The 22,858-nt window shown below is 35.7% G+C and overlaps 3 protein-coding genes across 3 annotated transcripts; all 3 read left to right on the top strand.

Moving 5' to 3' along the window:
- On the top strand, nt 1-9,073 carry LOC146161378 (DBH-like monooxygenase protein 1 homolog). The gene is made up of 15 exons (XM_083385139.1): nt 1-117; nt 497-607; nt 889-1,044; nt 2,032-2,122; nt 2,604-2,785; nt 3,248-3,328; nt 3,604-3,705; nt 4,744-4,846; nt 5,308-5,477; nt 6,061-6,155; nt 6,579-6,735; nt 7,324-7,454; nt 8,041-8,137; nt 8,431-8,532; nt 8,873-9,073. The coding sequence occupies exons 1-15, from the start codon at nt 1-3 to the stop codon at nt 9,071-9,073; spliced, it is 1,896 nt and encodes a 631-aa protein (XP_083241265.1).
- A 1,689-nt stretch (nt 9,074-10,762) lies between these two features.
- Nucleotides 10,763-17,659, top strand: LOC146161377 (uncharacterized). The gene is made up of 15 exons (XM_083384300.1): nt 10,763-11,055; nt 11,458-11,625; nt 11,716-11,763; nt 12,256-12,479; nt 13,488-13,570; nt 13,666-13,728; nt 13,798-13,896; nt 13,958-14,053; nt 14,138-14,230; nt 14,292-14,384; nt 15,403-15,460; nt 15,530-15,668; nt 15,898-16,005; nt 16,410-16,541; nt 17,493-17,659. Exons 1-15 carry the CDS (start codon nt 10,886-10,888, stop codon nt 17,647-17,649), a joined length of 1,731 nt encoding a protein of 576 aa, XP_083240426.1. The 5' UTR covers nt 10,763-10,885; the 3' UTR covers nt 17,650-17,659.
- Nucleotides 17,660-18,600: 941 nt separating this feature from the next.
- LOC146161376 (uncharacterized) lies at nt 18,601-22,719 on the top strand. The gene is made up of 6 exons (XM_083384301.1): nt 18,601-18,717; nt 18,926-19,176; nt 19,711-19,862; nt 20,427-20,721; nt 21,920-22,016; nt 22,088-22,719. Exons 1-6 carry the CDS (start codon nt 18,645-18,647, stop codon nt 22,132-22,134), a joined length of 915 nt encoding a protein of 304 aa, XP_083240427.1. The 5' UTR covers nt 18,601-18,644; the 3' UTR covers nt 22,135-22,719.
- The last annotated feature ends 139 nt before the right edge of the window (nt 22,720-22,858 follow it).

Genomic DNA, 22,858 nt, shown 5'->3' with positions numbered 1-22,858 from the left:
ATGTTGTGCTGTGTGGCCTTGTCTCGAGGTCAAAATCTCCCCCATAAGGTTTTTCTCGATTCTGGCGTAAATTTTACTCTTTCATGGAATTACAACGAAACGCACATAACTTTTGAGGTTCGTATCAACGATTGTCCCTATAGTATCTGAATGAAATTTATATTTGGTTTATCTTTGCGATTAGTTAATGATAGACTACGCATCGTTGCGACAACGTTTAATCTTTTTGAAATCTAGGATGTAAAGCCGCAATCTGAAAAATATTCTCAGACCTATAAGGTGAGGTTTTGCTCAATCAAACAGTTCAAGAATCATATCCAATTTCACAATTGACCGTTCCGTAAGGGCATTATCTAACAACAGTCGACGTCTATTGCTCTTCATAGATCAAAACAAAACAAAAAAACTTAAAATTGCGACAAAAATCAAAAGAATACGTTTATAAGTCAGATAACGATGGAATGACGTTTGCGTAACCACCCATGCCTATTTACAGGTGGAGGCGGCAACAACAGGTTGGATTGGAATAGGATTTGAGGCGGGCGGAGGAATGCAAGATGCCGATATTTACGTTGGATGGGTGAAGGACGGAGTTGGACACATAACAGTAAATTGGTTTATAGGTTGCCGTACCATAGCTCTTCAAATTTAAGTTAGCTTAGCTAAAAACTTAGACTGCTTCTATATAAGTCGTGAACGAGCACAATACAAATATTCAAAATTAGTTCCAACCTAATCAAAATGCCAAATAGTTCTACTAAAACTAATACCCGAATGCGATCTATTCGCACACAAAAAGTCATCAAAGTTTGACCTGTTAACTCTTACGACCGGCATTATATTGCGACTCTAATGTATGTTTAAGATTTTGATATGATTGTGACACAGGACAGACACGGTCCCTCGAAACAAGGTTATCCACCCAAAGATGCCGAGCAAAATCTGGATCTGGTCGATGCTGAGGAAAGTGACGGAACAACCAGGATTCGGTTTGTAAGGCCACTTGTCGCTTGTGACGGGGTTGGCTTGGACAAGACGATCACCGTAAGTTTTATGTACAGGTTTGCAAATGTAAGAGCTTACACCAGAGGTTCTCCACCGCGGTGTCGCGGCGCCCTGTTGTGCCATTTTTAATGCTCAAGGGTGCTGATTATAGGTAAATGATTTTAACTCTGATTTTTGCTCAAATGGTAAGCTTATCGATACAACTATTTGTGTACGATTAGAGACCATTATATTAAATGACATTTTCCTACATGTTTTAAGTTAATTGTGTTGTCCCAGTTCCATTTATAGTGACATTTTAGTAAAATACTCAACAAAAATTCCAGTCGCGTTGCCGAAAATCTATTTATTATTTTTGGGGGGTGCCTTAAGCCACAAACACTGGCTTAGACTAAAATGGGTCATTGTTCTGTAAAATTTGGTTACGAAAAACAAACCTATGAAAAGAAAAGTGATATCATTGATGAATTGTTGTTTGCACTAAACGACAACTTATAAAATTGTACTCTCGCGTGCGGTAACCCTTGCTACCATGCTAAAACGTCACCATCAGCAATTAAAAGCAGCGTGTCCCGGCTTGTCACGCTATTTTTGGAGGAAATATTCTGTTAATAATTAAAGATCACTTATGGGGCGAAGTGTGCTTAAATCCTTAACCCAGCTTAGAGACCACGGGTTCTGGAGTCTAGACAAAAATAGCACAAGACCAATAACGCAAATAAGGTTACGTATTGCCGATAAAGTCCAATAAACTCGAAGTCTGTGAAGGCATTTCGCATCTTTTATTGCTGACGCAACGATTACGTTTATAGCTCCGTTACGCCTTGTTTTCAGAGCCATAAGGCAGTAACACGAAAAAGTAAACACACGTCCTTACATTTAATCACACGTGATTATAGTGATCGTAGGTCAACGCAATGTCATAACCATGGGTAGTTGGTTTATAACCTCTTAAGTATCTGCAAACTGATGTCATAGCACGTGATTTTGTGTCGTGTCGGAATTTAACCAATGTATTTTACCAAGGGCGACACGACCCGCATGATTTTCGCATGGAGCGATTCGGACCCGGCCGGAGACGATCTGGAGTCTTCAGAATATCACGGACAAAACAGAGGTTAAAACATTGCATTTTTTAGTTTGGGTCAACATTTTAAACCGGCATTTTGCTTACACTATATTTTAAGTTGATATTTACCAAGCATAATAAATTTGTAATGAAATGTTAGTGGAAACCTATCCCTTAATTTCTCAGTGTAACAATGAAATTTTTAAGAAAATTTTTCAGATTAATACAGTTAAATATAAAAACAACAACATACCACATTTGAGAAATCTTTCCACGTAAGATCTTAAAGCATTTGAACTTTTGATCAAGGGTTTTGTCGCATCGCTACAAGTACAGTACATTTTCTTGTTTTTATTGCTTCTAGTCAGGGTTTTTTTAAGGTTTGGTTTGGGTGACCGCTAAGTAGTTTTAAGAGACCGCAAGTGTTTCATTTAAATACCAAAAAATAGCCATATTTGCTTAAACGAATTATTTATTATTTTTTGGGAAACCGCTGGAAAAAACACCTTAAAAAAAACTCTGCTTCTAGTTGTGAAGAGTCTTATTCTGCTTGAACCTAACGGAAAGGATGACTCGGTATTTCCAAGCGGCGAAACTCATCAGAGCTTCGACCTTCTTAACGATAACTTTCACGTTCCGGACGTTGAAACCCACTACAATTGCAGAATGTTTAAAATTCCCGAATTTGATGAAAAGCAGCATCTCGTAAAGGTAAGCTTGTAATGGTGATAAACTCCCAGATTGTCACTGGTTTAATGCCTTAAGTCCACATGATTCTATATTTAGAAAAATAACTTGACTTAGGACTATATTGGCGACAAAATAAACTGGTTTATTTCATCTATATTTTTAATAAAGTGGACATTTTTTCTTAACTTTACAAGTTTAAACGTTTTTTCTGTTATATGTTTCTTTTTATGCCTTTTTTGCGAAATATTGCAAGGGATCGAATGCGTTTACTATTTCCCACAGTTTAACGTTTATTACAAATGACTGAATATCGCAAGTAATGACTTAGAATTGGCCGTTTTATTTGTTATAACGTCTTTGACAAATCCTTGTTTGCAACATTTGTGTAATAACATCAGTTATATAATTATGTGGCACTAATATTTCAAATCTTTTTCGTTACATATTTCTATGAAGTGCTTCAACATTTATGTAATTTGTTAGATTGAGCCAGTTATTCAGCCTGGTAATGAAATGTTTGTGCATCACATGATACTCTTCCAATGCTCGTTTCCAAGAGGTGTGGTAAGTTATTTTTCTGTTACTTATCTCTGGATATAAGTAAATGGCATAATTCAAGGGTACAGTGCAAAAAATGTATAACCTACTTCTTGAACAATGCTATTAAATAATAATTCGTAAAATCCACACGGCGTATTTGTGGTTGTACGGTTGATTGTTTTTATATATTGAGTACTCTCGATAACTTGTGATTTATTAAGTTATGCTATAGAGTTACTTTGTGAAGAATGTGAGCTTTTCAATCAAAAAAACCCAATCGCATCTTATTTGGTTTACAGAACGAGTCGGCAGTGGGAAGTGAAACAATGTGTTACGGCAACATGCCACCCGATTTCTACTTTTGCCGATACATTACACACGCATGGGCCATTGGAGGCGCGGTAAGTGCAGTATTCCATATTTTCTCGCCTAGAAACAAATTACCTGCATACTTTTTTTGTTTTTGTATTGATTTAACGACAATCAGGTGGCAGTCTTACGACTGAAGAAAATCTTTTGTCGTGGCACTATTGACAACGAGTAACAAAACTGTTTTTACAGACAACACGTTAACAATAACTTAATGGCGTATACAGGGAAGAATTGACATCTAAACCTAGTAGAAGCTAACAAAAGTGATGCACAGCGTTAAATAAAGTGAAAAGACAGCCAAATTTTAATTGGTATAATTCAACGAGTAGCATAAGACAAAGAAAACATCTGAGGTGATAACATTACAGAATTTTCAACCAACGTGGCACAAACTGAACCAATCAAAAGGTACTTTTGAGTGATTTAAGGTGTACATGTAAAAACAAGTATAATCTATTTTTAGCAGCCCTGGAAATTCCAAACAATGTGTTAAATAGGTTTAACGGTATGTGACCTAGTCTCAACCTAAAAACAACAGCAGTTAGTTTTTAACAGTACAACAATAAACCTTTTGTTGGTTCAGCCCAATCTCAACTGTGCTAAACAGGTTCTTAACCTATCGGACATTACCCCGAAGGCGTAATTGGAAAATAGTAAGACGGTATTTTCACAATGATATGTTGTGCTATATTTGTACTTCTACGTGATAACGAAACTAAATGGTTGAGAAACACAGATTTGTTTCCCAGTTACACGCAACACATGCCAGCAGATCCCACTAATCGTCATTCGATTTCGTTTCGATGTCATTTTTATTTGTATTCATTTTAATTTTCAGTGCTATGTATATTGCGAATAATGGTGTGTTTTCGGTCGGCTAATAAAGGTTTCCACATTTGTTTATTTATTTTTGTATACAGCACTATAAACACAATATATAGTTGTTTACTGTTTCTCATCATTGTTTTAACCATGTGCCATTTTGTAAAATCTAAACTTCCTCAAAAACCGTCGGCACATTAACGACATTGTGCATAACTGTTATTGTTGGTTTGTTGGCAATGTAGACGTTCTATTATCCTAACCACGTCGGTCTGCCTCTCGGAACACGAACCTCACCCAAATTTGCTGTTCTTGAAACCCACTACGACAACCCATCGTTAAAATCCGGTGAGTGAGTTTGGCAAATCAGCAGCTGCGATGGCCCGAGTAAGCAGAACCTTGAAGGGATTTACTTATAGTTTACAATTACGCTAATGCAACTGATTCAATTGAAAGAGTAGGCGAAACCTAATAATTCTGCATTTCGAATTCATGCATTTGGATTTTTATAAGATTTTTGAAAGCCAAACAATAGGTAAGCTTACTCAAGGACTTTCAGGAAATCTTTCCTTTATACAAAAGATATCCTGAAATGTAAATCAAGTCCACCAAAGACCGACTAACTTGCTAAATTTCCTTTTTTAAAAGCTGATGTAGTGTTAACTTGATACCTTAAAGTTGATTATTTCTTATCAAAAATGCAATAAAACAACGAAGCTTTGCGTTGACTTTGTTGAAAAATTCAGCGTTTTTTTCTTGTACAGTAGTCTAATTAAGCTAATCGACGATTTACCTCACGTTCATCACAGGTATCATAGATTCTTCCGGCCTGCGTTTTACTTACACGCCTAACTTGCGCAAATGGGACGCCGCGATTTTTGAGGTTGGTCACTCCGTCTCGGGGTTCAATCACCTGATACCACCGGGCCTGGAGTCCTTCTTAGACCACGCGGAATGCACCGATCAGTGTTTGGCGCAGGTGAGTTATACTGCAAGTCTGTAACGTCGCTGGTAGCATTTTCCACTTTCGCTTGACGTTGTTTGTTTATAGTTCGAATCAGATATCGAAAACCAGGTAGACTAGGCTTATTAGGCAAGTAAATTATGTGATCTTACAAATATTTTTCGTTGTCGAAGTAGTTTCATTTTTTAGGGTAATAAATTTTCAAACATACCGTAAAAGTGGCGTCATTACGTGACATCGTCAAACGAGTTTTTGGAGCTAGATACACAGAGTGCGTCAAAACTCTAATGAGCCTCGGTAAAACTCCTGCGCAAAAAGGCAACTAAAATCGCGTGCCAATGCTACAGTACTTTCATTTATCGTGGCACCGCTAGTCTTATAATTGATAGGATAATGGACAGATGGGCCCAACTTTCTTTACCACGCCCCCATAGAGGCGTGCTATTAGGTGTCAGGGAAATTATTATAAAGGTCGAAAAGGTACACAGTTTTCCACGAATATTTTAATACCTATAACTTTATTTGAATGGAAAGGTTCCTTCTAAATATCTTGACTTGATTTTTTTTTGTTTCGACTAATTTTATTAATTTACCATAGACGATGAGTATGTCGAACTTGACAAACATCAACGTGTTCGCCATTAACTTGCACAGCCATTTGCTTGGAAGGCAGATGACCTTAAAGCACATTAGGTAAGATTACAGGGCAAACGATTTATGCTATTTAATTACTGACCTGACTGGATTATTTTGCGGTTGCTAATGGACTAGATTGCGCAAATTGGTTTAAAAATTGGGTTTACTTTGTCACTTGCAACAGGCACTAATTTTATAATAAACCTAGTCCAGTATGTTTTGTGGAAAACTAGGTCAAAATAACTTTTTTCGTGTTTTTCATCAATTTTTTTTTAATTCGAAGATCAGTCCTGACACAAAGCTTAAAAATATCATTTTGCCAGTGATCATTGCAAAAGCTGACATCAGGTTATACGTTTTTTACTTGTGGCTCACAGTTTATATAACTAATCGCATTAAATATACTGACCATTTAAAAACTGCATTCGCTGGTTTTGATGCCAATCGTGGTAATTCTTTCAAAATTGCCGTCCATTACAGGAATGGAACCGAACTGGAGCCGTTGGCCAGGGATCTTGCCTTTGATTTCAACTACCAAGAAACTCGAACTCTGGTGGAAGAAAGGTCTATTGAGTCAGGCGACTCCATGCAGTTGCTTTGCAACTACGACTCCAGGACAAGGCAGGAAGTGACAGTGGTGGGCGTTTTCGAAGTTTTAACTGGGACAGTTTTTGATTATTAGGCAAATAAAATGGTTTGATTAACAGCTGAATTATAATTTCCTGCAGTGGCGTTGAACTTTGGTTATATAGCGCTTTTCCGGCACCAGCTGTTGTCGCTAAAACATAAAACTTTACAAACATATGTATCAAAAACTCTTAATCATTAATTATTAACTTTAAAACACTAAAGATAGAGAAAGCGCTCGTTTTTAATATGAGAGGATAGAGAAAGCGCTCGTTTTTTAATATGAGAAATATCTCGGTATTTCGGTTTCGCAAAACTGACAAGTTGCCAAAAATATAATAGCTGTATTGAAAAGCAACATAAGAAGCGAAGGGGTGCTATTACTTATACGGTTATTGGCAAAACTATGGACGTATAAAGTTCATAATTAACTTCTATTTTCCAATATTCAATAAAAGGCATCAATATTTTTAAAGACGCGCAACTGTGTAATGCTTTACATTGTAGCTTAATGTCTTTAAAAAATCAATTCACTTCGTGACAAGTCAAGTGATGTTCTATGCCATTTTTTTGTTGTTTAATGCTTGAAAATGTTTAGGGAGGATTAAACGCGTCGAAGGAGATGTGCCTTTCCTTTATATTCTACTATCCAGCTTTTTCGCTTGGATTTTGCGAAACCGCGCCAAACATGGATGATCTTATGATGAGCCTTGGTATCACCTCCTACGAGTTAGTTGTTCTCACATATATATATGAGGGCGTTAAATTAGGGGTCCTGTGCAATAGTCTTTAAAAGGCACTAAACCAAGTGACTAATTAGATACGATTATATTAGTTCACCTAAGTGCTGATCGCTTTGAAAAATTCTTTCACCTGTAATTAATGTACCTTTGTTTAGCAGAGGTCAAAATTTCGTCAGTCAGGCCGAAACCACTGCAAAGATAGTTTTTTTGTTAAATTAAACAACTTTGCAAGTAATCGTTTTTATTGCGATGTCAGAATTAGATTGTCAAAAAAGCGCCAGTAATTGATTTCCCCAACCGCTTTTTTTCCGCACATGGATGTTAAAGAGGAAAGCTTGGCCTGCTCCCCTGAAAAACCCGATTTTTTCACAATTTCATAGCCTAAACTCATATTTTTCAACAGCTCCTTTTTTTGGACAATATGTACATATATATATATATATATATATATAAACAACTATATTTGTGTTGCATACTTCTTTAACCAAGGTGTATATTAAATGTCAAGAAAAACCAACTTCCATAAAAATAATAAAATTCCGTTTTTATGAAACAAACCAACTGTATGTCAGGATGGACAACAAAGGACTGTATACTGATCTGAATGACGTTGTGGTTTTGGAGCCGGAGGAATTTGCAAACCAAACAGCCATGCAAATCATGAACGAGGTGCTTGCAATTTTTAAATTAATTACAACCTCAATATACTTATTCACATTAGGCTGCGTGACTCGGGATCTTTTCATGCTGTGTAGATTGAATGTAGAAAAAGTGACAATTAATGCATTCTAGACTAAACTGCAAGCTTTTCGAGCACTTAACCTTGCTACAATGTTCAATACTAAACCAAACCTTCGTTTTGGCCACAAAAACAATAAATAATTTATGCAATTTTTCCCAAAGAAATAAAATCACCAAACAGGAATATTCATATGGCATAAGTGTTTGCGTTCTTTTCGCAGATGAATTGGAACGAAGAAACGGGAAAGAAATTCAGCGATGACTTGAAAATGATGAAAAGGGCTCATAAGTGCTATATAAAGCCTGTGGGCTCGCCACCCGGGGTACGATGACCGATATTAAAAATATACATGGTGCTGACTTGAACACTATATACAGACATAATATCATACGTTTAGCTAAAATATGCAAATTTTTAGTAATAATTTCGATATATCTTAAAGGCATATAATATAGTTTAATTTTAACATTGCGAGTATGATTTCAATTGTTATTTTAAGCATGGTCGTGTGTTGACGAAATAAGTTTGTAAAGCAACCGGTGAGTTATTCTCGAAGTGGCCTACATTTGACAGACAAATACTAATGGCGTGCTACAATGGCAGTTATCCTAATAATTCGTAGCAAACTGTTTTTATACAATTAACTGTTTTTTTTATAATAGATTGATTGGCAGTACCCAGCCGTGGTCATTGACCATCCCTACGTAGAAGAACCAGTAAACTGCGATACCACAACTGCCCATCCAACTTCTGAAACCACACTCGGACAGGTTATTGAGACCACCAGTTCTGCTGCAATTCTCCAGAGTTTTCAACTGCTCTTTGTTTCAATGGCACTCGTTTTGACCAGTCTCGTTTATTGATATCTAAATGTTGGTCATACATATTAAATACAAAATATACGTTTATGGGCCAATAAACAAGAAGCGCTGAAGTATATTTTGTATCAATTTTAACCATTTCATATACCATCCGCATTTAGTTGTGCGCATTTAATTACCAGTTATTCCAATAAAGTGCAAAACATGTGTCACAATTTGTCTATATAACTATATTTTTGTCCAGATTCTCAAACATGCCAACATTTATTCCTACAATAAATATATTGTTGATTAGTTGCTCTCCTATAAATAGGCTTACTCCATTTCACTAAATGTATACTATACAGTATACAATGATGTCTCAAAACAAATGCTGAAACATATTTTGCCAACAGGCTTTGAATTTGTTTGAAACAAGCCTTTAGGCTAATTAAGTTAGTTAATACCTACAAATAGTTCTTTATGACCTGGACTTGTATTTGGGCAATTACATTGGACCTAAAAAAGCTGTCTCCCGTAACCCTTGTTCATGAGACACCTAAAAATGGATTGAGCATTTTAATAGTATTGTTCACTATGATTAAAATCTTTACAAAATGGCACCAATGTAATTCTGTGCCCATTCTATTTATTAAACGCTTAACATTAAACCTAGTAAGAATTAAGTTAATTCCTCCAGATATTGTGCGGGGCTTGAACGTTATTGCATTATCATTACGGGAAATTATTGCATTATCATTACGTAACATTTATACAACAATGTAAAAAATGGGTAGGCCTAACAATTAGATGCGTTATTTCGAATTAACTATTTTTCAGTTGTCTACGTAGAGCAGTAAAGATGCAGTTTTTATGTAGCTGGTAACCTTATTATCTTCATTAATTTGTTTTGTTTTTCATCGTTTGGTCATATCTCATTGTGGGTTGTACAATGAAATTGCATTAAAAGTGGGTCGCGAAATGAAAAAGATTGGAAAGCACTATTGGTCGACCATTGCAAATTCGGTTTATTCGCTTTATTTTATAACAGCTTATGATTCTTCTTAGTAAATTTTCATCAGGGAAATTACGGCGATACTTTGTCATAAAAGAGTAATAAAGGCATTTAATATCAGTTATGTTAATATTAATGATGCGAAAGATACAAAGAATACTGATTAAAAACGCCGCATAGAGTACTAACCATCACTAGTATTCTATAGTCAATATAAGAAATTCCCGCGTTTTACTAAGTCAAACGTGAAAATCATCAGACCAAAAAATAAATAAATAATTCAAAATTAGTTATTATACATAAATATATATATATAAATAGAATATATATATAAGTTAACTTGTTTAATGATAATTGTGTCCCTTCGCGCTGTGTGTTACTTCTGGATACATTCCTGTTTTTATCGTTTGGCCCATTTCAATTTGTAAGTGACTTTGCTCTGACTGATCGTTTGGGTACACATGTACGATGTACCCATTGGTGATTTACATTGATTTATGCTAGTTTTTGTGGTATTAAAATTCCTATATTTTAAAGTATAAATATTATTTATTTCGTAATTAATTTAAGTTAACTTATTATCTGGGTAAATCAGTCACTACTGTTTAGTACTTATTGGCTATTTGCCCGACTTGCCTAGGTACGTATTCACCCAATAGTATAATTATAACCCCATAATATTGCCCAAACAGTTTTTTATGTCAAAAGCAAATTGCATTGAATTATTGGCAGTTGCAGAATCGCTGGGTATAGCCTGTTTTGATCTTTAGTGACCTTTTTAACTTTCACGGTTATCTGTCGAACATCGTTCGGACGGCGCTTGAGGAACTACAAAGTCAAACATTTTACCTGCTGTGCAAATGACTTCTACCGTTCCAAGCACGCCAATGGGCGATGAACTACCCAAAGAAACTCCAAGAACTATTCTGGAAAACGTAATGCAGCATACTCACATCGAGAAAACTGTGAAAAGTAAGCGACAAAAGAATCGAGTGGGGTTGCCAACAAACAATGAAACTCAGAGACAAAGGTATGATTTGCTTGTTTGTTGCAAACACAACACAGTCTGCATTTCATGTCACCTTACATCCTGATTAATTTTAGGTGGCTAGGTATGCAATAAAATATTTTTGGAGACCTGAAGTTTAAAATTATGCAACAACTTTTCTAAAATTTATGTTTGCAATTTACTTATTTAGGTGTGCACTCAAATGGCCTAAAAAAATTATTGGGTTTGCAAATGCTTCAGAATACAGACTGGAACATATTTGCAACAAAATAACTGCCACATTTTAAAATTTTATGCTGGGTATAAATAATTCATTTGGTACATATTAATTTGAATAAATTTAAGGAAATTTAAGAGAATTCAAGTTCTACCTGGTCATACAGCCTTTTTTCCTGCTCTGTTAATATGTTTGTTTGTCTGTAGTGTACCAAACTCAAGGGATCTATTGAATACAAATGACAAGCAACTATCTGATATGATTACTCCACGGACTGCCTTACTTGGCCTAATGTCCTCAAATGACTTCATGCAAACTGTAATGCATCCCAGAAAAAAGCAAAAACTATCGGGAGATGAAACTGTGACCAGCAAGTATGTGCTAAAATTTAAAACAAAGAATTTTTTTTATATCAGGTTTTATTTACTCCTATTTGCTGTTCTTGTTTTTTATTGTCTTTCTAGAATCCACAATGATAACTTATTCCTTGATATATCCAATGCTACAACAAGGTTAGTCAAAATCAAATATTATTTTAGCAATTTGTTTTATTATACCAGTGTATCAAATAGTTATTGCAGTTATCCCACATTTTAATTTATATGTTTGTTTACCCCATACAATTTCAATTGTTCTGCACAAAATATATTCATAGTAATAAATAGATACCTTAGTGTGAACATCAACTTTCTTTCTTGTTTAAATTATATGTAATTTTTATATTTGATGTCAATCAACATTAGTGGACATTCTGGTGTTTATTGTGGCAGCATATTAGGCAAGGAAGTAATATTACTGCAGTTTTGCCACAATGCTGCATCAGTTTTGTTTTCATGTCATCAAAAAGAAAAAAGAAAAAAAATCTGAATTATACATTTTAGTTTATTTTTATAATAATTAATTATTAATTAAAAAGTTCTATGCTATACTATGCAAAAAGCACTTTTTGTTCCCTAACTTTTTTGTCCCCCCTTTCCTAAAGTTGTACATACATTTGTTTTCAGACGGAAAACCCTTTACAATCTTGACTTATCTCAACCTGCTGTTGATGTAGAAATGTTTCAAAAGCGGTTACTTGACAAACTTGCATTGCTCAAGACTCGCCAAAAAGGTTCAGCAAAAGGAACAAATGAATCACAAACTAGTGATTTTTTCCAAGACAATTCTGTCTCATTTAATATGTCCAGTAAAGGGAGCAAATCTTCTATGGCGGAAAATACTGAAAAAGGTGATGATGATGCTGACTGGAAAACCCATAGAGACCCTTTGACAGTAGGTCAAAGTATAATAGGGTTACTATTGAATTAAAATCTACTCACTGATTGGCCAAGTGTTAACCAATCAGATCTCGCTTGGATGAAATGGCTTGTCAAGTTGTCATAAATGTTGGCATGTCATATGCACACCAATAAATGATTAGGAATTTTGAAAATGTTTGATTTGCTTATTTAATGTAATATGCTTGTTTAATTGATTTTTTTAGTTGCACAAGCCTAAATGTTCTTTGTCGTGTAAGACAATCTGTGCATAAGGTATAATAACAATTTTAATAATTTTGAGCAGTCAACCGTCTGACCTGAAGCGATTTGCACTTGCAGTGGCCAGTAAATGTTAAAAAATTACCCTAGATTATAGTTATTGTTAGAGATCGACCGATAGCGATACAAGTTTTTTAATTGAAAATAAAATGTAAATAACGTTTTAGTTTATTAATACCTTTTAATTATAGATTATTAAACTATTATTTTGCATGTTGACTTGGCCTAATGCTAAAACCCAAATTTTTTTGATCCAAATATTGGTAAGCTCTTTTTTGTACAGGAAAAATTAGATCATCTTCTGGTTAGATCACTAAATAAGTATTGGCCTACATTTATCGATACCGATATATCGGTCAAAGCCAAATATTTGCCGCTATTATCTGTAAACCGATATATCAGTCTATCTCTAGCGATTGTGAAGCGATACTTTTAAAAACCTAATTACAGTCCAAATTGTGCTACTTTTTTATTTCTCACAAATTATGAACAATCATATGCCGTAAAAAAAAGCACAACACCCCAAAAATCAATCTCCGACATTGAACTGCGCCAAAAAGACTCCTCTGCAGAAAGTAAGATTGCCCTTTATCCAATTGTCAAACTAACATAATAACATTCTATGAATAGATTGAATAAAGAGAGTTAAAATTTTCACCTAAGAATTTATTGTATTTATTTTATCATTTTTATGTCAGATGACAAGGAATTAATGTCAGATGATGGTGAAGAATCTCATAAAAAGGACAGTACAATCAATTTACCTAATGAAACCGTTGAGGTAATAAAATTTGTACAAAACAGCTTTTTTTAGAATATATTTATTTGATAAATTGATTGTATTGTGCTATTCATGTCAATCAATTGTACATAAAGGCCTCTTCAAATATTTCAAACCAAACATATCAGGACAGGACCTTAAGTCACCCTGGACAAGAAGTAAGTACACAAACAGGTTGATGATCAGCTGATTTAAATGCTTAAGTTTAAACATTATATTGTTTAAAGCTTATACCCTCCATCGATAATGCTGGTCAAATAAACAACAAAGCCCATCCACAAGAAGATGTTGTCGAGAACAAAGAAGTTGTTTCTACTATTACCATTGTAGGTTATTTTTCTGTATTTGTGTCGACCAGATTTCTAGTAAGTTATATTTTTAATATAGAAATCTGCAACAAATAACAGTGATGTCCAACCAGTCCTACGGAATGCCCAAGATCTTGTTGGGCAAAATGAAGAGGTTTCTTCAACCACCAATGAAGTGAGTTTAAAAAAACGAGTTTAATGGGGCACAGCAACTTATAATGATAACACTGATTTAAAATAAAATGATATTTTATTGTAGATTCCTCCACCAACTGATAATACTCATATTTCAGTGCAAAAAAATTTGTCCGAAATCACTGGACAAAGTCAACTTTTATCTTCTGATGGAGAAGTAACACATTTGAGATATATTGTGTTCAAAGCAAATTCTAAACCTTCTTTTGTATCTAAAGGACTCAACGCCAGCTGATCATAGCAACGAATTCGTCCAAGATAAAGTTCCAGGAAGTGCTGAGAGTCCAAAAGCTGTTCATTCAATTTCTGAAGTAAGAGTGATAATTAGGGATGTTCAAAGTAGAATATCGAATCCTTGGATTCGAATCCGTCTGCCGTTTATTTCGGGTAATTGGAAACGATATAATTTAATGTTTTACTGCGGATTGTTGCGCCTAATTGTACAAACGCGTGTGGTAAGTTGGCCTGTCGCTGCGGCGACCAATTTACAGTGCTTGCTTTAAATGTAACCAGGTAGTGCAGCGTCAGCATTTTTTCGGGCGACGAATTACTGCTTCTCGCGATAACGTTCGTCTGATAATTAAGTGTCAATCAAGTATTATTGGGCGAACGATCAACGTGTAATGTCTGGTGTGGAGTTCGCAATTTCCCTGAATGCGTTAAGTTGCAAAAGTAACATTACGTTGTAAAACGTGCTGATCGTCCACAAAATGCGCTATAGGATTACTTAAGGTCAACTTTAGGTCAATATTCAGCGAGGTTATGCAGTTATGCGCAGTGTAATTGTCAAGAATTCGTTAAGTCAATAGTAACTTTGTATTCTTTGCAGTACATTATTTGACTGCATAACATATCACTTTAGTAAAAAAATAAGCCTTAAGACCCAACAATGCTTGAAAAAACAGGACCAAATTGCTTAAGACTTCTGTGTGCAGTGTTGCATTGTACTCACTATTGGAAAAAATATAAGTTTTGGCAACAACCTGGACAGTTTCCATATTACAGTTTACACAACTACTTCAAATGACAGTTGTTAAGAATGTTAAACATATGGGAGATTTTTTTTATTATAATGTACACTTGTTAGAAAATTGTTTGGGCGATTTATTGCTGTGATTGTGGGCCCTGTAGGGTAGATTAATATTAATCCCTTCCCCAAACAAAATCGAGGTTAAATAATTTAATAAAAATATACTAGGATTCGCTATTCTGGATTCGTTATTCTAGATTCGAAACCTATTATTCTAGAATACCTTGGGATTACTTTGAACATCCCTAGTGATAATGTTGTTTGTGTACTTATGCACATTTTAACACTTCCTTATACAGCTTTCGGAGAGTAATCTGGACCTGACTGGACAACTTAACATTAGTCAGCTACATGAAGGTAACTTCAACTAACTGCAGCTATGTTATACCAGTTTTGAATGTATGTATAAAACGTATTTACATATAGCACCAAAGGAACACACTTCATCTGAATTAAAGGAATATAACAGTGAACATCAAGAAAAGAAAGAAAATGTTTTGCTGTCAAATGTTGAAAAAGTCTCACCTAAACCCAGCAGGCCTGTTATAAAACCCATTCCGAAAATGTAAGTTCATCTTACAGACTCCATACAACTTATTCTTAATCGGTGTTTCAAAAAGCTTATTTGTAACTTCAGAAAACAATATATTCCTGTTTATATAGACAGGTAGGCCAGTATTTTTTTTCTTAGTGAGCAGCAAGCTGAAAAAAATTAAACACACGAGCGTTTGTGAATTTTAAGCAACCCTTGTAGTAGCTGATTAAAATAATAATCTGTTTGCATACTTTTTCAGGAAAAAGGTTGTAGCTCAACGACAGGTGCGTCGTAACACCGACCTGCCAATTTCAACCGCTCAGTTTACTGGGATTCTGCAGCACTTCTGTCCCACCAAAGTGTCGAAGTAAGTTTAAGTAAATTTATTTCTGTTTTTGTTTTACTAAACCTAACAAGGCTATAATCCACCCTTAAAACCCGAATGTCAAAATAAGATCTAAACATAAATGTGCGTTTGAAAACATAAAAATCTGCAAGAAGAATAGGTGTTTCTCCTTTTTTTAATAGTAAAGATTTCATGGAGTTTTATCTATCATTGTTAAAAATCTAAAATTTGGTCAGATACGATGATGAGCGGTACACGTTTTTCGTGCACATATATATTTTTTTCACCTGTAACGCTAAACCAAAGTTTCCATAACACATAATGTTACACCAAACTATAAAAAAACAATAATAAAACGCATTACCGTATCCCGATTGAGTAAACTCGACACACCACTCACAAACGCAAATCGCCTTTTTCAACAGAAACGCGGTTGCTGCTGCGGAGGACGTGTTCGCCAAGTACTTGCGCAATTTGTCGCGGGACATGGAGGCAGCGTGTTCTCACGCCAGGCGCAAGACTGTCAGCCGCGAGGACATGGAGCTTATTATGAAAAGGTGAATTTTTGCATAATAATCGCTTCTGACTTGAAACCTAAACGGTATGATGTTTCGCAACTTTCCACAATATATCAAAACCCTTGTAAAATAGGTCGCGTAATTTATTTGTGTAAAACAACTATCATCATGTTACAGGTATATGTTAATTTCTTTTACACTATAGACCAGAATTTTTAAACATTTTCTTACTGCGGACCCCTACAATTTTTTCTTTAAAGGACATCATACATTGACTTTACAATACAAACAGACTTCATAAACCTGTTGAATTTGGTCTAAAAAACATGAAAGTGAAGTGGAGTCTAAATACAGTCACGGCAAAACCGTTGTATTTGTAATCAAACTGTTTTCTTTGAAAAATGGATTACTTCTCAAATATACACTAATATTTCAATTTGGCCTTCATAGACCCCCTAAATCTAGTTCATGGACCCAAAAAGGGGTCCATGGACCCCAGTTTAAGAACCCCTACTATAGACAAAGTACCCTGAATCCCACCAAGGTAATGTTGAGGTATGCCGCTAGCGATCTCCAAAGTTCACCGAAGTATGTTTGCAAAATACAAGTTTCGATTTTCGTGAAAATCAATGTTCGGTCATAATAACAACGCAAAATTCGATTTTACTTTGCGAATATTTGCATGCTAACTACTTGATATACCCTTCGAAACAGAAATCGCCTAATGGCCAACTCAACAGGCTCCTAATATTCTCCCAAAAATGTATGTCTTTTACACGTTGACTTTGCAACTAAAGCCCACAACCCAGAATATTTTAATTACCAAAAATAAAACTTTTTGTGGTTAAGAGCGAATACGGTAAAATCGCCCTATATGGGAGATGCCATTTTTATATAGTTTTTAAATATATATTTCAACGTAAACACAGTTTACAGAGTCTTTCCGCTCGCTGTATCGACAAGATAACCGAAGTTTGGCATTCTTTGTAGGCAAAAGTTCGTCACCGAAAAGCACTCTCTCAACTCGCTGATCGAGCAACACCTCCCCATGGAATATCGCGAGTTGCTCATCCCAATTTCGAGTTCCACCATTTCGAAGCGTTCAAGGGCAAAGAAAGGGCCCCCAGCGGATTCTGAGAAGTCGTGAAAACGTAAATATTAATGCCGAAAGGAGCCGAATACTGCCTATATATTCGCGCGGTATTGTATTGGGCAAGCGATACAGTGTTGTATCGTAGGTACAGGAAGAAGCTTATTTAATTTCCAGGAACACGACTCAGGTGGAGGTTGTTGTAATAATTCAAAACTTGAGTAACACCATTTTCCATTGCAATCTCTAGCGCGTGATTTTAGGAGTTTGTCACAATGACTTTACCAATTGCTTAACTTTTTTGTCGTTATAATTTATCGTTTTATGTGTTTTTCTTTGGCTTCAATTTTACATTTCGGCCGAATTTTTTTTGTGGGGTTGACCTTTTGAGAGTTTTAAACAAGATTTAAGTTTAGGCAATAATAACACGGGAAATCAATCATAGGTTTATCAAATAAAAATAAAACTCTGCTACATTTTTAGTCGTTTGTTTCCTCTTGTTAAAGTAACACTTGTTTCTTTACGTCGTTTACGACATGCCTCCCATTTTTTACACGTTCTGTGCAATCAAAAAAGTCAGTAAAAATGTGTCGTTGTGTTTTGCTTCCCCTTTCGCAATTTTTGCATTGCTTTTTAGAAACTCTTGTATAGTCTTCACCAAACCGGTTATTTATCTGCTTTATATTGGACCAGACCGTATTGCTTGCCAAGATTTGTAACACCAAGCAAGGCTGTTGTATATATATTTTTTGTTTCCTTCCTTTTGTAGCATTGCAAGTTAATACTGTTGCCATATTCGTAACGTATTTAGTAGTGGTTGAATGAAAGGCTATAGAGCATTGGCTTCCTTGACTCTGCTACTGTTCCGCGTGCAAAAAAGACAGAAAGGAAGTCGAACTTTTGGACAAGACTGGATTCCTTTTGGTGACGTTTTTCAAGCTAAAATACAGGATATCTGACAGCTAACTGCCTTCAATAAAGTTGCAACTGACGTACGATTGTGAAAATTTCTGATTGGCGAAAAATCGCTGCCGTATCCAGTTGTATACGAGATGGCTTCCGAAGTTACGTATTCGAAAAAGTTGCTGGCCGTCGTACAGAAACTAAACAACTTCGCCTACTCTGGTAAGATTGTAAGTGAAGTGAGCTGTAAAAAATGAAATTATCATATTGTAGTTCTGCCATCGAATGGTCCATTTTAACTAGCTGTGCTTTTAAAATTCCAGCAATAAATTAAGTTGGGAATTATCATGTTGTAATCCTGCGATTGAACGGTACATCATAAATCGCACTGCCTTAAAAGGTCCGAAATGATCTTATTAAACGCTTTTAGGCACGGTGACTACAAACCTAACCGTAGCTGGAAAGTGCGCGGGGCGTTTAATCAGCGAAGTAGTCCAGGTGCTGCAAAACTACCCGGACGTCTTTCAACTTTACCGGAGCGACGACGGTTCCAAGCAGGAATGCGTCAAGTTGTCCGACTCGCTGCAAACCTGTGCCGATCGTAGCAAAGCTGTAGCGTCGGTTATCGAAGACATGAGAAAACGCGACGCCCACATTTCGCTACGAGGTTGGAGGGATGAGGTATTTCTGCTTGTTCTACTTTTGTAAAGTTTTGTGCTAACTTTTATTGCTAATGCATCGGGATAAGTTCGGCTTATAGTTTCTATAAATTAATTGCTTGTTTTTAAAGTCTAAAATTAGCAAACTTTTGCGTTTACAAACAGGTTATTTTGCTTAGTTGGTTATACATGGTAGCTTCAATGGGTTTTTTTACCCATGAACTCTTTTATTCTGTATAACCTGGATACGTAGGCAACCGCAAGTAAAGTCCTATTTTTTAAGCCAGCAATTATATTTAAGTAATTTATTTGTCTGTACAGTTACCGTTAGTAATGCGATATTAAAACGTTTTCAATTTTCTTCAGCATAGTACAATGTACATGATTAAATTCGAAGAGATGACCGAGATTAACGGCAACTGTTTTGTCATAAAATATTTCAAACATGTTAAAATACTGCACCGACAAATTGTAATTTCCTTAAAATGGAAATAAACATAAAACACTAAATACGAATGCAATTGTCAGTTTTGCGCATTGTGCATTTTGCGTACAGCTTTTCGAGGTATCGACAGGACCAAATCATACGCCCTTATTTGAAGTTGAGCGCTCCGCAGTGTCAATGCTCGGCGTCCGATCGTTTGGTGCCCACATGAACGGTTACGTCAACCATCCCGACAAGGGCTTGTGCCTTTGGATTGCCAGAAGGTAATGAGCAATGTACTTGACTTGTAGACCTTAGATTAGGTTGGGCTTACCTAATACAAAAAAAAAATACCTAAAATACCTAATACAAAAGAACAAATAAACAAATAGAACTCAAAGTTTAAAGACCTGAGTACAACCAGAATCAGACATTTTGTTAAATAATATATATTTGGCCTATACTGGCATCGTCAGTTCGTATAAGTAAAATAGTAGACTAGATTTGGGTTTGCCAATGATATCCTGTACTATATAAAGCCACACATCGCAAAGTAATAATAAAATTAATAAAAATGTCAAAAACATTTAAAAGCAGTATAGATTAATCACTTTATTACAATACCTATTTACACGATTTTTTAGCATCAAATCGTCTATTTTTAAAATCCTTGTCTGTTGACACGTTTGTCTTGCGTCTTTCGCTCATTGGCTTCTTACGTTTTGCTGCCTAGTTTTCACTTCATGTTACAGTTATTGCAACTTTATTTGCGCCTCAAATCACTTTGTACGTCTTCAAGAAGTTAGCAAAAGAGCAAATTTGCTAGCAGTTTACTTTAAAACTCGCAGAGCGTCCACGAAAACGACGTTCCCCGGCATGCTGGACAACATGGTGGCGGGCGGCATCGGGCGCGACATCGGAATCCGCGAAACCTTAATAAAGGAGTGCGAAGAAGAGGCCAGCATCCCGCAAGCGCTGGCCGAGAATGCGATCCCGGTCGGGATGATCAGCTACGTTTACGAGGACGAGCGAGGCATTCAGGCCGACGTCCAGTACTGCTTTGACCTTGAGGTGCCGCTCGATTTCGTGCCGACCAATTCCGACGGCGAGGTGCAGGAGTTTCGTCTGCACACCGTTGCCGAGGTGAGGGTAGGGTGGTGTTGATTTGTGTGCGAAAAGCAGCGAGGGGCATAATAAAATATCCTGCTCGGAAAGATGTTCCACCGATAGAAAGCCTTTTCTATTACGCCATTGATTTTTATTTTCTAGGACCCACTTTGTCCAAGAAACGTGCGTTACAAGCCTATGAGTCCGACTCTTGCCAAATTTGCCGATTTCGAGTACGGCTCCGACTTCGTAGCCTGTATTTTAACCATTTACCCACATAAAATAAGGTGGATACTCAGCAATCCGCCCATAGGGCGTCATATAATTCAATCATTCACAAAACTGGGTTTGCAAACGTTCTACCACATGCTAGGGATGATCAGATTTAACTTTTTTTTGAAAATTTCTTTTTTCTGCTTGATTTCCTATTATGTGTCACATAAAAATCAGTTTCACAAGTTTTCATAACAATTGAACAGCATTTAGGGGCTCCGCAGACACCATAAAGTTACCGCACTGAAATTGCATCTGGGACTTCCCCTAACACGATACTGTACGTTTTTTAATTTTTTATATTAAACAATGGCAAGAAAGCATCACTAATCTACTTTCCAGTTTTATGTAACTTAAAATATATTCTTAAAGCCCCTAAAGCCCTACTTTACCCCATTTTTAGAGTTGTCATTTAATTTATCACATATATACAATAAATATATTTTAACAAAGTGTTTATTATGAAAAGCAAAGTATTTTAGTGAACAGTGGATAAAGAATGGATAAAACAAAAGTATAACAATGTCATAGTTGAATAAATGTAATAAGGAAACATCAATGAATAATAATGCAAAAATCATGGCTCAAACGAAACAACAACAACAACAACATCAATGAATAGCTTTTTTATGCTATTCTATTTTTGCAATTTACAGTTTGTGGCTTATCGGTTTTAAAATTTGGTAGTTCTACCACTTCGGATTCGGTTAGTATTACTGATGACAAGTGGCTGAATCAAAGTCAATCAAGAAATTCTTGTCTAGGACTTGTTTTATGGAACTTTTTCAGTGAAAAAGCCTATTTCATTTAATTATATCGTGAAAAATATTATTTTTATATGTTAAGTAAGGGGCATTTGCTTTGCGAAAATTTGCACGTAATCATGCAATTTTACTGAGTTTTACCTTTAACGTTTTTTGTGAAAATTACTCAGACTAAAAAAAAACATTTATTTTGTCAGGTCAGTGAACTAATTGTGCAACAAAATTTCAAGCCGAACTGCGCCGGAGTGACTCTGGACTTTCTAATAAGGAAAGGGTTTCTGTCACCTGACAATGGTTAGTTACGCCAATTGTTTTGTTGTGTATTTGTCAAAAGCTTTTCTTAAATACGATGTTTTATTTTTCAGTTCGTGACTACGTGGAAATAGTGCAGCTTCTGCATTACAAATTTTAGTGGAATTTTTTTGGTTGATTCTCGTTCATTTGGCCCGCAACTCCCATCTGTTGACTATATACCTACATTGTTTTCTTCAATTAAATATTCTTGTTCAATTGAAAAAAACGACGCAAAAAAGTCTGCACTAGCAAACCATGCTGTTTCCCAAGTTCACTAAATTGATTTTGGTGCCGCTTCGATTACAGCACGAGAGTTGGACTATAGAAAAATATTATTTTTGGAATCTTGGTACGTTCATAAGAAGGGTAACACCACACCATGAACATTAAAACAGACGTGATGCTCTCGGCATGCTACAAGCACTTGCTGATAGACTAGAGGCAAAACGTTATCGCTAATTGTTTTCTTAGCGTTTCGTTGCTCGCGTTTTTTCTTGCATTTTTTCCTTTGTGTATTTTCCATTATTGTAGGAGCGTTCAGTGTCATTCACCCTGACGACTTGTATAGGTTGCCGAAATGTTGGTAAAGAATTACAATTTCCAGAGGAGCTGCTTTTTGATTTATATTACTGTACAGGTAACAACAGTTAATATACAAATTCTTTATTTTTGATTGTCTGTTTTTTATAGTTCCGCATTTTAAATTACGAAAAAATATATACAATTGAAAATAAATGGTGTGGGTTAATGTTTTTGTTGTTAATTGCGCGTTGAGCCAACCGTATTTCGTGTGTGGTCTTCAAACACCTCCAACACAACTTGAGACTGCAAATAAATCCAGT

Source organism: Ascidiella aspersa, chromosome 3 (genome assembly GCF_963924565.1).
Source record: "Ascidiella aspersa chromosome 3, kaAscAspe10.2, whole genome shotgun sequence".
Taxonomy (NCBI): Eukaryota; Metazoa; Chordata; class Ascidiacea; order Phlebobranchia; family Ascidiidae; genus Ascidiella; species Ascidiella aspersa.
The sequence above is the reverse complement of the archived record's forward strand: the minus strand, read 5'-3'. Positions and strand labels throughout refer to the sequence as shown.